Source organism: Ranitomeya variabilis, chromosome 8 (assembly GCF_051348905.1).
Source record: "Ranitomeya variabilis isolate aRanVar5 chromosome 8, aRanVar5.hap1, whole genome shotgun sequence".
NCBI lineage: Eukaryota > Metazoa > Chordata > Amphibia > Anura > Dendrobatidae > Ranitomeya > Ranitomeya variabilis.
In genome coordinates, this window is record NC_135239.1 from 16,577,906 (window position 1) to 16,590,054 (window position 12,149).

At 44.6% G+C, this 12,149-nt stretch overlaps 1 protein-coding gene across 3 annotated transcripts; it reads left to right on the top strand.

Moving 5' to 3' along the window:
* The first annotated feature begins 293 nt into the window (after nucleotides 1-293).
* DIRAS3 (DIRAS family GTPase 3) lies at nucleotides 294-9,284 on the top strand. 3 transcript variants are annotated; one of them, XM_077278567.1, is made up of 2 exons: nucleotides 294-531; nucleotides 6,521-9,284. In XM_077278567.1, exon 2 carries the CDS (start codon nucleotides 6,600-6,602, stop codon nucleotides 7,191-7,193), a length of 594 nt encoding a protein of 197 aa, XP_077134682.1. In that variant the 5' UTR covers nucleotides 294-531; nucleotides 6,521-6,599; the 3' UTR covers nucleotides 7,194-9,284. The 3 variants fall into 3 exon arrangements, with proteins under 3 accessions (XP_077134682.1, XP_077134683.1, XP_077134681.1); XM_077278568.1 differs by having other exon boundaries at nucleotides 517-810; nucleotides 6,521-7,898; XM_077278566.1 differs by lacking the exon at nucleotides 294-531 and adding an exon at nucleotides 6,145-6,249 and having other exon boundaries at nucleotides 6,521-7,900.
* Nucleotides 9,285-12,149: the final 2,865 nt, after the last annotated feature.

Consider the following 12,149-nt stretch of genomic DNA (forward strand, 5'->3'; position numbering starts at 1 on the left):
CCAGATGATGGGGGATGCTGACCTATAGGCTATTATTGGCAATGAGATGAATAATAATCCTCAGTGGTCAACTCCAGGGACTTGTGATTCCATGAAGAGTAAAGCTGCATTAACCCCCTGCCTGATGCAAGCAGCTGCAAGCTATTATCCAGATACAGCCCCGAACCTCTCCAGCACTCAGCCAGTTAATCCCTGTCTCCCTCTGCAGCTGCATGAATGGGATGTTCCACTTCAGAAAAACATGAATGAAACCCAGGGGGGGAATCTATACACTGACTCTCACTAAATACAGCAGTTTTCAGGTGTGGTGAGGGTAATCGGATGTCAGAGATGTGCATTGCATTGTGTCGCTCCTGTCCTCACCCATCCAAAGGGTTAATGGGAATAAATATTGTGCCTCTGCTTGGATTTATTCATGCAGTTCCCCCTATGTCAGGCCTGGGGGGTGGAGCTGCCCCTTCCTTCCTGGCGTTTTGTAAGAGGGTGATGTACCACTTTGCAGATTGTGTTTCATCTCTACAGACCTCCCAGGTGAGTGGTCCTGAGCACTGCATGCAAGAAGGGGCAGCACTGGTGGTCCTCCTCCTGTGTCACATGTCAGGTGGTCCCCCTGGGGTATACACTCCAGGAGGGGGATATAATCACTGCCCACGCTGCATGTGGCTCCTCTCACCACAGAGATACAATGTATTACAGCCTAGATACAAATGTTTATAAAACAGGGAGGTCTGGGTCATTGCACAGGACCATGGCTCCCTGACTGGAAGAATAGAATGATTTTTAGGCTATGTTCCCACGATGAGCTTTTTGGTGAGTTTTTGTTGTGGATTTTCTGCACCCATTAAATAAAATAGGTTACTTGCATTTGGGGAAAAAATAATATTGAAGAGAAGGAATATAAACCAGCTCACCCGTGATGCATAAGCTGACTGTCATGATTAAGGGAGCTTAGTCTCCAGAAACGCGTTGAGATTCTTAACCATATGGTTTGTGATGAAGTTTGTATCCTCCATGTTTAAGTTTGTGAATAAAGAAAACTTTTTTTCCCGGATTCGGTGAAGCTGGACATTTTCTTCTCTTGAATAAAAAAATATGCAGCGTTACAAAAAAAAAAACCTCCATAGTGGGAATGTAGCTTTGGAGTTAGTGGCGCTATACTGGATTTATACAATGATGCATCTAGGTGGGGCCCTCTGTACCAGGCACGGTTGCAGGTCTTTACCTTTCGTAGCGCAGAGGCGCTGCTGTGTATTGTCAGGCTATAGATCGCTATGTGCCACCTCTACATCGCGGTATAATGCAGGTGAATGTGGTTGCAATGTGACCCCCAGGGTACCACAAAATGTCACACACAAAAATCCATGTGACTTTTTGCCGCTTGTAGCGGTACCCTAAGGCTCGCCATACAACCCCATTTGCCTGCATTACTATAACCATGTACCTGCGGCACATGGTTATCTATGTGAAGAATCTCCAGTGCCAGCCCCTTGTGTGACCGCAAGTATGTGATATGCATGCTACCAGCCACAATCCGACTAGACTTTCCATCCTCGTTCAATGCTGCGCCCATCCAGTCTGAACGTGGCTGTGAGTATGCATATTGCATACTTGTAGTCACATGTCTGCTATTCCCAGCGCTGAATCCTCACAGCACTCATTGCACGTGATATCACATGGAGTGACCGATGACTTGTAGTATTAGGCCGGGGTCACACACGCAAGTGTAACGTGAGTCTCTCGCATCAATACCCGGCACTGCAGCCGGCATCAGAAGCCGCATGCTCTGGTCCCGAGTGCCATCAGCAGTGCCGGGTATTGATGCGAGTTTCTCACATTACACTCACAAGTGTGACCCCGGCCTTAGAGCGGACAACACCTTTAAGGCCACTTTTCATATATCACTTTGCTGCAGTTTGTTTATATATGAGCTACAGGCATGTAGGAGGGTGTGAAGCTTGGCATGGGTTAGGTAGCCAAAACACAAGCCACAATTAAGTCCACCATGGGACAAAATCATGCACAGAACGAATATGGCCGTATGGCAAAATTTAGAACAGATCCCATCCCCACGGAGATCTCCACAATGTGTGACACTTCAAGCTGATAAACATTATTTTATTAAGTATGTTTGTACAGCGAGTTGTGTTTTTCTGACTTGAAAAATTATATACTTTTGGCTGCCTACAGCTACCACTAGGGGGAGCTCACTGCATACGGTATTATATAGCCAACACCACAAGCTTCATTCCTGCCAAGACATCAGGTTTTGCTGCAGAAAAAAAAACGCCTAGTGTGAACTTCCCCTTAGTAAAGCTTTGTAGCAATGCTTGTTCAGCTGACTGCTACGCCTAACGATCACCTCGGCTGAGCATGCATGTGTTCTGAATGCTGACATGGGAGTAAGTTGCTGTATTCTCACCTGGGTCAGTAATAGGGGGATTGTTTCTCAGAAGAAGCTTGCACTGATGGTTCCTCCTGTAACACACGTGGGCAAATGTCGCTTCGTAAGCAGAAGCGGAGCTTGTATGGTTTATTAATGCCTGCATCAGGGAAGGATATTCAGGAATAGGCGGGAGATCGAAAAGGAAATGATGATGAGCAAGAATGAGGGGGATTATGGAAGCTAAACTCCTTATAATAAAGGTCATAGGGGACACAGAGCAACGCGCCATCATGGAAACCTGCACAGTCTTTATCAAAAGCTCATCTGTCAATCATTTCAGGTCACAACCTTAGGTCTCCCCTTGTGGAGAGTGACATGTCAAGCCTGCCATGTCAGAGTGAGGAGACTTATAAGCCATGCATGCTCCTGTGGGAAATTAACTATGCAAATTGAGAGGAAGAAGACTTAAACGCTAGCGCCACCTATTGGAAGCAGTGAACTTAAAAGTCAATATCGACCCTTATGACTTAGGATAAAAGCCGAGACAGAATCCCAATTTGCAGTGTTTCGGAGTGATTGCCCCTGATCAGTGCAAAGTATGAGATCTGGTTTGGCTGGGTGAGAAGCTCTGGACTGGGGTTTAAGGGCTACATCGTGATCAAGGTTGGACAGTACGTGGAGGACGGGGGGCTTCCTCTGTTATCTCACCGCCAGCTTTCGATCAGCAGGTCTGACTGTTTTAGGCCAGTCTCACACGTCCAGATAATTCCGGTACCGTAAAAATCGGTACCGGAGTTATCCGTGTCCCATGTGCTCACGTGGTACATCAGTGTGGCACACGTGCGGCAGCCGTGTGCCGCCCGTGTGCCGACTGGGTACCACACGGATCGTGCAGGAGACAGCGCTAGAGATAAGCGCTGTCCCCTGCATCTGGTGCTGAAGCCGGAATTCATTCCTTCCCAGCAGCGTTCGCTGGAGAGAAGGAATGAAAAATCAATGTTTTTTTAATTATTTTTGTCTTTAAAATAAAGATCCTTGTCACCTCCCCCCTCCCACCCCCTGTGCGCCCGCCCGCTGGAAATAAAATACTCACCCAGCTCCCTCGATGCTTCTTCCTGTATGAGCGGTCACGTGGTACCGCTCATTTCAGTGATGAATATGCGGCTCCAACCCTATGGGAGGTGGAACCGCATATTCATCACTGTAATGAGCGGCACCACGTGACCGCTCATACAGGACAAGCTGCGGCGCTGAGAGGAAGTATCGAGGGAGCTGGGTGAGTATTTTATTTCCAGCGGGCGGGCGCACAGGGGGTGGGAGGGGGGAGGTGACAAGGATCTTTATTTTAAAGACAAAAATAATTAAAAAAACATTGATTTTTCATTCCTTCTCTCCAGCGAACGCTGCTGGAGAGAAGAAATGAATGGCGGCTTCAGCACCACAAGCTGGGGGGGCAGCGCTTACTGTAGCGCTGTCTCCTGCACGGCACACGGACAGCATCCGTGTGCGGTACGTGTTTTACACGGACCCATTGACTTTAACGGGTCCGTGTGATACGTGTGCTCCCACGAACACTGACATGTCTCCGTGTTTTTCAAACGGACACACGGTCCGTGAAAACACGCTGACATGGGCAGAGACACATTGATTTTAATGTGTCTACGTGAGTCAGTGTCTCCGGTACGTGAGGAAACTGTCACGACACGTACCGGAGCCACTGACGTGTGAAACCAGCCTTATATTGTCAGCTTGGAATCTAAGAAAGGTAAGGCTACGTTCCCAAGATGAGGTTTTTGGTGAGTTGTGTTTTGTTTTGTTTTTTTTATTTATGCTGCAACAATTCAAAAAAACGCCAGTAACTTATTTTACTTAAGAGGTGCAGAAAATCTACAACATCAACTCATTGTGGGAATGTAGCCTAATGTTCCTCCTTCCTGTGACTCCCCAGCTGTAGGAAAAACTGTATCTTACATGATGGGAGTTGTAGTTTTGCATAAGCTGGAGAGCTACAAGTTGGGGAAAAATAAATGCCCTAGTGAATGTCTGGTCGATTTTGTGTCCAACAGACATAAATGTTAGGGTGAGTTCACACAGGAAGCTTTTGCTGCGTATTTTTGCTTCCATTTTTTATGCTAATTTTCAGCTGCTTTTTACAGTACCAGCAAAGCCTATGAGATTCAGAAATCTCGTGCACACAGTTTTTTGTTTGATCAGTATTTTGCGCTTTGCTGCGTTTTTTTGACATAGAGCATGTCACTACTTTCAGCGTTTTTTGCTGCGCTTTTCCACCCATTGACTTGAATGGGTGTTGGAAAAAAAAACGCAGCAAAAACGCAGGTATCATTATTTGCTGCTGAAAATCCAAGGAGATTAGCCTGGACAAAGAGAAAAAAACGCACCAAATACGCAGCTTAACCTGTGTTTTTGACGCAGCTTCTTTCCTGCCAAGATGATCAGGTTTTGCTGCTGGGAAAAAAAAAAAGCAGCAAAAACTCCCTATGTGAACTTACCCTAAAAGTCAGGTAAACTGGGTATATTCTTGGAAGTTATGGCTGCTACAATGCTATGAGGAAAAATTTAATGTGGTCCTTAAAGGGAACCTGTCAACTGAATTTGGCAGGACCTTTTTTCGGTCCGATGGGCGGTGTTTTCGGGTGTTTTATTCACCCCTTCCTTTCCCGCTGGCCGCAATACTGGCTTGAAGTTGATTCACTTTCCTCCGTAGAACACGCCTGCGCAAGGCAATCTTGCCTTGCGCACGCGCAGTATGCTTTGCCCAACTGCGGGCAAAGCTGAAAAGCATTAGTGCGCATGCGCCGGCGCACTATGTCCCGGAACACAGCGAAATACTTCCGGGTCATAGTGCGCCGGCGCATGCGCACTAATGCTTTTCAGCTTTGCCTGCAGTTGGGCAAAGCATACTGCGCAAGGCAAGATTGCCTTGCGCAGGCGTGTTCTACGGAGGAAAGTGAATCAACTTCAAGCCAGTATTGCGGCCAGCGGGAAAGGAAGGGGTGAATAAAACACCTGAAAACACCGCCCATCGGACCGAAAAAAGGTCCCGCCAAATTCAGGTGACAGGTTCCCTTTAAGACCAAATCTGGCTTGGTTCTTAAAAGCGTTATTGCTTAATTATTATTTTTTTTTTTTTATCTAATCCCATCCATAGATGATAAATACATGATTGCTGCTTAGATCCCATTGATATCAAGAACAGAGTACCCTGTGTGACTGGAGCGTTAGTGAGCATGTGCGACCACCATTGCAATAGAACAGAGGTCGCACATGCTCACTAAAGCTCTAGTCACAACATGGACTTTGGGTCCTCTTTTCTGATGATCAGTGGGGGTTCAGTAATGGGACTTCCAGAAAAAAATATATTTTTATAGCCTCTCCAGTGGATGAGTGACCGGTTTTTCAAGGTTAGTGATTGATGATCAAAAGTCTGATGTGTAGAATGAGAAGTAGCGGGGCTATGTACAGACTGAGCCATAGTCACAATGTGACTTATTTTGGGGCGGCAAGATGAAACATAACACAAGTCGGTTATTTTTTGTTTCTGTGGTCAAATCTGGACTGATTGAAAATAAAACTATATTATACAAAATGGTTAATGGTCACATCCCCAATCCTCCATTCTTGCAGCAATATTCTTCATCCGCTGTGAGAATATGTAGAGCAGGATGTCTGCGTCCACTAGATGGCACCACTCATCTAATATTGCTCGTGCCATTCAAAACCAATATTAAAACAATATATATGGAAAAGGGAGGGAGCTCCTGCCTTCATCCGGCTGTGAGAGCTGTAGTAATCAAACCTCCTCCAGACGGCAGGAAGGCTGGGAGACGGCACGGCGCTCCTGCAAGGTAAGGTCCCTGTTCTCCGTCTAGGGTCCACCCTAGTGCGGTGCAGCCGGGATTTACATCAAGGGATTCGATCCAAGGATGTAATTAGCTGATCATTTGGTCCTGTCGCATCCTGACTCGTGCACTTCCAGGCACTTGGGATTGTGCAATTAGCCGGGGATGTGACAAGTACCAGCAGGCGTTCTCCGCATCTGATTCTCTAGATTTGCGGCATATTCTGTTTTTTGCAGAACCCTTTTTTTTTTTAACCTTTTTCAATCTTCCTCAACAGGTGTCCATGTTGTTTCGGCATGTAACTGTAGCCAGTCTCTGCATTTCTACCTGAAACTTTCTGCATCTTTCCAGCTAAGATGCCTGAGCAAAGCAACGATTACCGGGTGGTCGTATTCGGGGCGGCAGGAGTTGGAAAGAGTTCCCTGGTCCTTCGCTTTGTACGAGGAACTTTTCGAGAAACCTATATTCCCACCATAGAAGATACCTACAGACAGGTCATCAGCTGCGACAAGAACATCTGCACTCTACAGATCACCGACACCACAGGAAGCCACCAGTTCCCCGCCATGCAGAGGTTGTCCATCTCCAAGGGTCATGCTTTCATCCTGGTCTACTCTGTCACCAGCAAACAGTCGGTGGAAGAACTAAAGCCAATTTATGACCAAATCTGTCAGATCAAAGGAGACACACACCACATTCCCATCATGTTGGTTGGCAATAAGAGCGATGAGTCTCTAAGAGAAGTCCAGAATTCTGAAGGGGAAAGCTTGGCCAACAAGTGGAAGTGTTCCTTCATGGAGACCTCCGCCAAACTCAACTACAACGTACAGGAATTGTTCCAAGAACTTTTAAATTTGGAGAAGAGGAGAACTGTGAGTCTTCAGGTGGCTGGAAAGAAGTCCAGACAGCAGAAAAAGGATAAGCTGAAAGGAAAATGTTCTATAATGTAGGATGGGGGTCCGTCCTACTGATGCGGTCAGTCCTTGCATGTGGCAAACAGACTGTAAAATAGGAAGCATTAACTTTTAGGTTGGGCTACTTTGTGGGAAATGGTGCCAAAACTTTGGCATTCTATAGGAACTGCTTACGGTATATATATATTTTTTTTTTTCTCTCCTCAGTCACCTTATAATTTTCCAAGCCAAGCTGTCTCCATGTTCATCACACTTTTTGTTGCATTGGTCACTTTTTTTAGCTTTTTTTTTTTTTTGCATATTACCACAAATTCAGTAAAAGTGATAAGCGTTGTGGGGAATGCCTTTATCTGCGGCAGGAGATTGCTAGAAGATGTCTGCAGGCTGCCCAGAACTACAAGAAATCTGGACTATTAGCGTGCCGGGCGATGATGGAAAAGATTGTCGTAAATTAAAAATGTATTTGTGTTTAAGCCTTTGTGGGTTTTTATGTACTTCTATTTTTGTTTTATTCTTTATCAAGTTCCATATTGTTAAATGCTGGCCTGAACTCTATGGTGTACAGCCAGCTAAAGTTGGTGCTTTGTCATTCTGCATCTTGGTCCTTTCTTTGTGTTTGTGGGGTTTTTTTTTTTAAGGGCTACATTTGCTGCGTTGGCTCAGAAACGTTTATTTGCTTCACTATGTACAGTAAACTTAAAGGTTTGTATCAGACAAGAAATAAATAAAACATTTTACCTTATTTATTTTTCATGGAACCAAATCATTATTCGGTCATGTCTAAAATTCACTAGCCAATACCCAACTTTGCCTGAGGACAAGTGAGGCGCTGTTTTTGGGAGAAGGAAACTAAAGCCTCAATTTGTGCATATTTTTATTTTTTTTATGCCAGTCTTGAACAAGGGGCTGGAGTAAGATCACACAAAGTAGATTTAATGAATTTGGTGCATCTTTTAGTTGTTGCATGCCACCACAAGAAATATACTCCGTTTAGTCTATACTACATTTTGCCATAATTTCTGCATTTTTCTGTTTTGCATAAATTTATACCAAACGCCCTTTCACAAAGCTCCATTAACTTTTTCAAAAAGTTGGGACGACTGGGACAAGAACGCGAGAAGTTTCACCACTTTGGAGCAACTGAAAGATGAGCAAATTTTTAGCAAAATTACAAATTTTACTCCAGAATACTAGTGAAATCCTGATGAGTTGGGGCCTGTACAGAGTTTGTGTTAGACATTGAAACCGAAGTTCCCATTTATAATTTGGTCATTCGTGGAGATAAAACATCCATGATGATGATATTCTGGTCAGTAATTGCCACTGTCTTCAGCAAAACTTGTGTCGATCTATTAAATGCTGTAATCTTGTCAAACTTATAAAACGGAGGTCTCCATTCACATTGGGAAGCCACAAACTACATCATTAAAAATTGCAGAGTGCTTGCCTAGTGTTGACTGGCTGAATGATTGTGTAGAAAATGTGCGTCCATTAATAATGTGCAAGACAATAGCTATTTCTAATAAAGCAGCCGAAAAGTATAAGCGGCTTCTTGGCAGACGCATCTCGGTCGTGGGCTACACATGACACAGGCGCCATGTGTGACTCCATCCTGACACTCAGCTCATCAGTAGCCTGGATCGAATGATTCTTACATAGTGGAAATAGAAGTTTCGATTCATCAAACAGTTTTTGCCAAAGATCTGCTCCAGCAAACTAAAAATTTATTTCCGCATTCATCTTTTGTCCTATGGAACTTTAAGTTGCACATGCAATTATTGGCATTTTTACAGCAGTCCTGGGCAACTCTGATTAAAATAAATAAATAACAATAAAGTTGTCCAGAGCCTGGACTGTGTGTAGGGAAGCACATGTGAGAAATTCATCATAATTTTTGCCATAAATTAAGACAGAAATGCTGCACAGCAGTGAGGAGTTAGCAAATTTCTTAAAGGGGTTAGTCGTTGACCAACACAACACAATGTCTTATTTCTCCTTCGTTTTTGAAGTACGGTAAATAACACACTGTTTATATTCGGATTTGCGTCGACTTTAATGTCAGCTCCGGCACATTTGTAATTAATGATTTGATTGTTTAATCAAATGTTTTGTCAGGAGGCAGAAAGCAATTACACAGAAGCTGGTTCATCACGTCAGTGTGGAATATATGGTTATTTAAACCAAGATGATGTTGAATACCGCGGTGCCGATCAACTGCGGCGCTGGAAGAGACGAGGGTATAGAACGCGGTTATTTCACTGGTGATAAATCACGTTTATTTCACTAGAGCTCACTGTCACAAAGATATATTACCCACACTGCTCCCTGGTAATGGGATCTGTAAAACTCCTTATAGTTATGTATTACCCAGCCATCTTACAGCCCATATACTACTTACATGCCCAGATCTTCTGTAAATGTAGCACACCATTTCTTTTGAACATCATAATGTACAGAATTTACAACTATAAATTGTCTACACAACAAAATACTGATAGAGTAGGGATCAGAGCTCCAGACACCATAAGGAACTGATATACACTATGGAGAAAAGTATTGGAAACATGTCTCACTGAATTCTTTTTTTTTTCTTCAGACCCATTGCCCTCGGTGTATAATATCCAGCTTTATCAGCCCCTAGTGTTTGACATCTGGCCTCATCACTCTTAGTGTATGGTGTATGACATCCTGCCCGGTGTATGACATTCCTCCCCAGTGTCCCTCGGTGTATAACATCCAGCCCCATCACTCCCAATTGAAGAACATCCAGCCCCATCGCCCACCGGTGTAGAACATCCAGCCCCATCACCCACCGGTGTAGAACATCCAGTTCCATCACTTTCCGGTGTAGAACATCCAGCTCCATCACTTCACAGCGTAGAACATCCAGTTCCATCACTCCCCGGCGTAGAACATCCAGCTTCATCACTCCCCGCCGTAGAACATCCAGCTCCATCACTCCCCGGCGTAGAACATCCAGCTTCATCACTCTCCGGTGTAGAATATCCAGCTCCATCACTCTCCGGCGTAGAACATCCAGCTCCATCACTCCCCGGCGTAGAACATCCAGCTTCATCACTCCCCGGCGTAGAACATCCAGCTTCATCACTCTCCGGTGTAGAATATCAAGCTCCATCACTCCCTGATGTATAAAATTCGGCCCTATTGTCCCCTTGTCTTTATCGCTCTACAGGAAGTGGGGAGCTGGTCTTTGTCTCTCTACAGAAAGTGGGGAGCTGGTCTTTGTCTCTCTACAGGAAGTGGGAGCTGGTTTTTGTCTCTACAGGAAGTGGGGGTGGGTCTTTGTCTCTCTAAAGGAAGTGGGGGCGGGTCTTTGCTTCTCTACAGGAAGTGGGGGCGGGTCTTTGTCTCTGCAGAAAGTGGGGGCGGTCTTTGTCTCTGCAGAAAGTGGGGGCGGGTCTTTGTCTCTGCAGAAAGTGGGGGTGGGTCTTTGTCTCTCTACAGTAGGTAGGGACGGGTCTTTGTCTCTCTACAGGAAGTGGGGACAGGTCTTTGTCCCTTTACAGGAAGTGGGGACGGGTCTTTGTCTACTCACAGGAAGTGTGGGGAGTCTAGTCTCTCTTCTCCAATCTGGCAAACTGCTTACAGACATAACAAACCATTGGATGACAGCAGTAGCAATGCATTCTGGGAAGTTTTGCAAAGGAAATTCCTGCACCTATAGTGCTGATAGAATGCTGTTGAAAAAGAAACAACTCACTCAAAATGAATGAATGTCAGTTACAGAACATAAAATCAGGCCTGTTCCTGTACATATTAGATTAGAAACATAATCAGTTGAACCTTATTGTGAGGGATGAGGAAAGATCTTGCTTTTTTACGGTTTTGTATAAAAGGACAATTGCGCTTTAAATTTGCATTGTTTTGTCTTTATCCCTTATTTACAATTCTTGTATTACAGGAATACGTATGCACATTTTTGTAATTCTATTGTATGATAAAGCGCTTTTTTTTTGCCTTTCATGTGTTTTCGAAGATGGAGGATAATGCGGGGCCGGGCGCATCCTCAAGCCTCTTCTACATAGCCAGACACATTCCACCTGACAGGAAAATGAAAAGGAACATACGAGGAACACAAACGGCTCCATTAGTCGCCCAAGAGCTCTTTCTTATTTCATATCATTGATTGATCTAAATGAGAGAGATCTGATCTCTATCTCTTTGAAGCATCAAATATTCTGTCGTTTCTAGAAATGTATGTGAAAATAAAGGAAACCCCAGCTTTGCCTTTAACGAGATGAAAGCTGAGATGGGGCAGGGGTGGACCCGGACTAGATGTCCTCGGAGATATCTGAACAGACAAGACAGAGGCCTATTAATAACATGCTCCCTCCAGAGATCTCTGCGGGGCCGTCTCCAGGGTAAGGCAAGTTAGGCAATCATTTTAGTAGCTCAGGGGCAAGAATCTTTGTCTGTCAGAAACACACAGAAATTATAGGAAATTTCCATAGCGTAGATCAGTTCTGTCATGGTTCCCAATGGCAAGGGAACGTAAAAAACACATAAGTAACGAACGAGCTCTCGGGTGATGGAAACTCGAGTTGACCGTGAGCTAAATCTACCACACAACTAACAGTAGCCAGGGAGCATACCTACGGCTTCCTATATGCCACGCGCCAGCCGGAGGACTAACTACGCCTGGTAGAGGAAGAAACAGACCTGGCTTACCTCTAGGGAAATACCCCAAAAGATGATAGCAGCCCCCCACATGTAATAACGGTGAATTAAGAGGAAAAGACATACACAGTATGAAAGTAGATTTAGCAAAGAGAGGTCCACTTTCTAGATAGCAGAAGGATACAAAAGAGGACTTCACGGTCAACTGAAAACCCTTTCAAAAAACCATCCTGAAATTACTTTAAGACTCCTGTGTCAACTCATGACACAGGAGTGGCAATTTCAGCCCGCAAGAGCTTCCAGCTACAGAGAATCACAAAAACTGCAAACTGGACAAAAGGTACAAAACAAAAG

What these genes read in the sequence shown, in the direction of transcription:
- DIRAS3 (XM_077278567.1), top strand. Translation starts at nt 6,600, where the DNA reads ATGCCTGAGCAAAGCAACGATTACCGGGTGGTCGTATTCGGGGCGGCA.